General features: G+C 63.2%; 1 protein-coding gene across 1 annotated transcript in view; it reads left to right on the top strand.

The window, feature by feature from the left end:
• CCDC25 (coiled-coil domain containing 25) overlaps nucleotides 1–440 on the top strand; it is a gene marked incomplete at its 3' end in the record, with an annotated part of 14,200 nt that overhangs the window by 112 nt on the left and 13,648 nt on the right. The window contains exon 2 of the mRNA XM_017734820.1: nucleotides 1–45. Coding sequence (XP_017590309.1) covers nucleotides 21–45 — 25 coding nt within the window. The remainder of the gene's footprint in view (nucleotides 46–440) is intronic.

Here is a 440-nt window from a genome sequence, read left to right as displayed (position 1 = left end):
CTCCGCCCCCCAGCCGCACTATGGTGTTCTACTTCACCTCCAACGGTGAGGGCGGCGCGGGAACAGCGACGGGAGGAATTTGTGGATGTGGGAATGGCTCCTGTGGGAAGGGACTTGGAATTCGGGCAGCTGCAGCCCGGGAACGCTTCCCGGTGTCCGACCTTTCCCTGGACACTCCCGGGCATTCTCTGGGAATTCCAGCGCAGCCGGGAATCCCTTCCCAAGATCCCAGCCCGAGCTCCCCTTTCCCAGGGAAATCCCTCCATTCCCGCCTCTCCCAGCCTGCCATTGGATCCAGCCCCAGCCCGACTCCTCTGCGGGAAGGAATTCCGGCCTCCAGGCCCTTCCCTGGGAATCTCGGCACTCCAGGAAGGCTCTCCCTTCCCTTTCCCATCCCCGACTTCCAGAAAAACCCCTGGCCATGGATTCGGAGCCTCCTG

This window comes from Corvus brachyrhynchos, unplaced genomic scaffold (assembly GCF_000691975.1).
Source record: "Corvus brachyrhynchos isolate BGI_N302 unplaced genomic scaffold, ASM69197v1 scaffold420, whole genome shotgun sequence".
NCBI lineage: Eukaryota > Metazoa > Chordata > Aves > Passeriformes > Corvidae > Corvus > Corvus brachyrhynchos.
The sequence above is the reverse complement of the archived record's forward strand: the minus strand, read 5'-3'. Positions and strand labels throughout refer to the sequence as shown.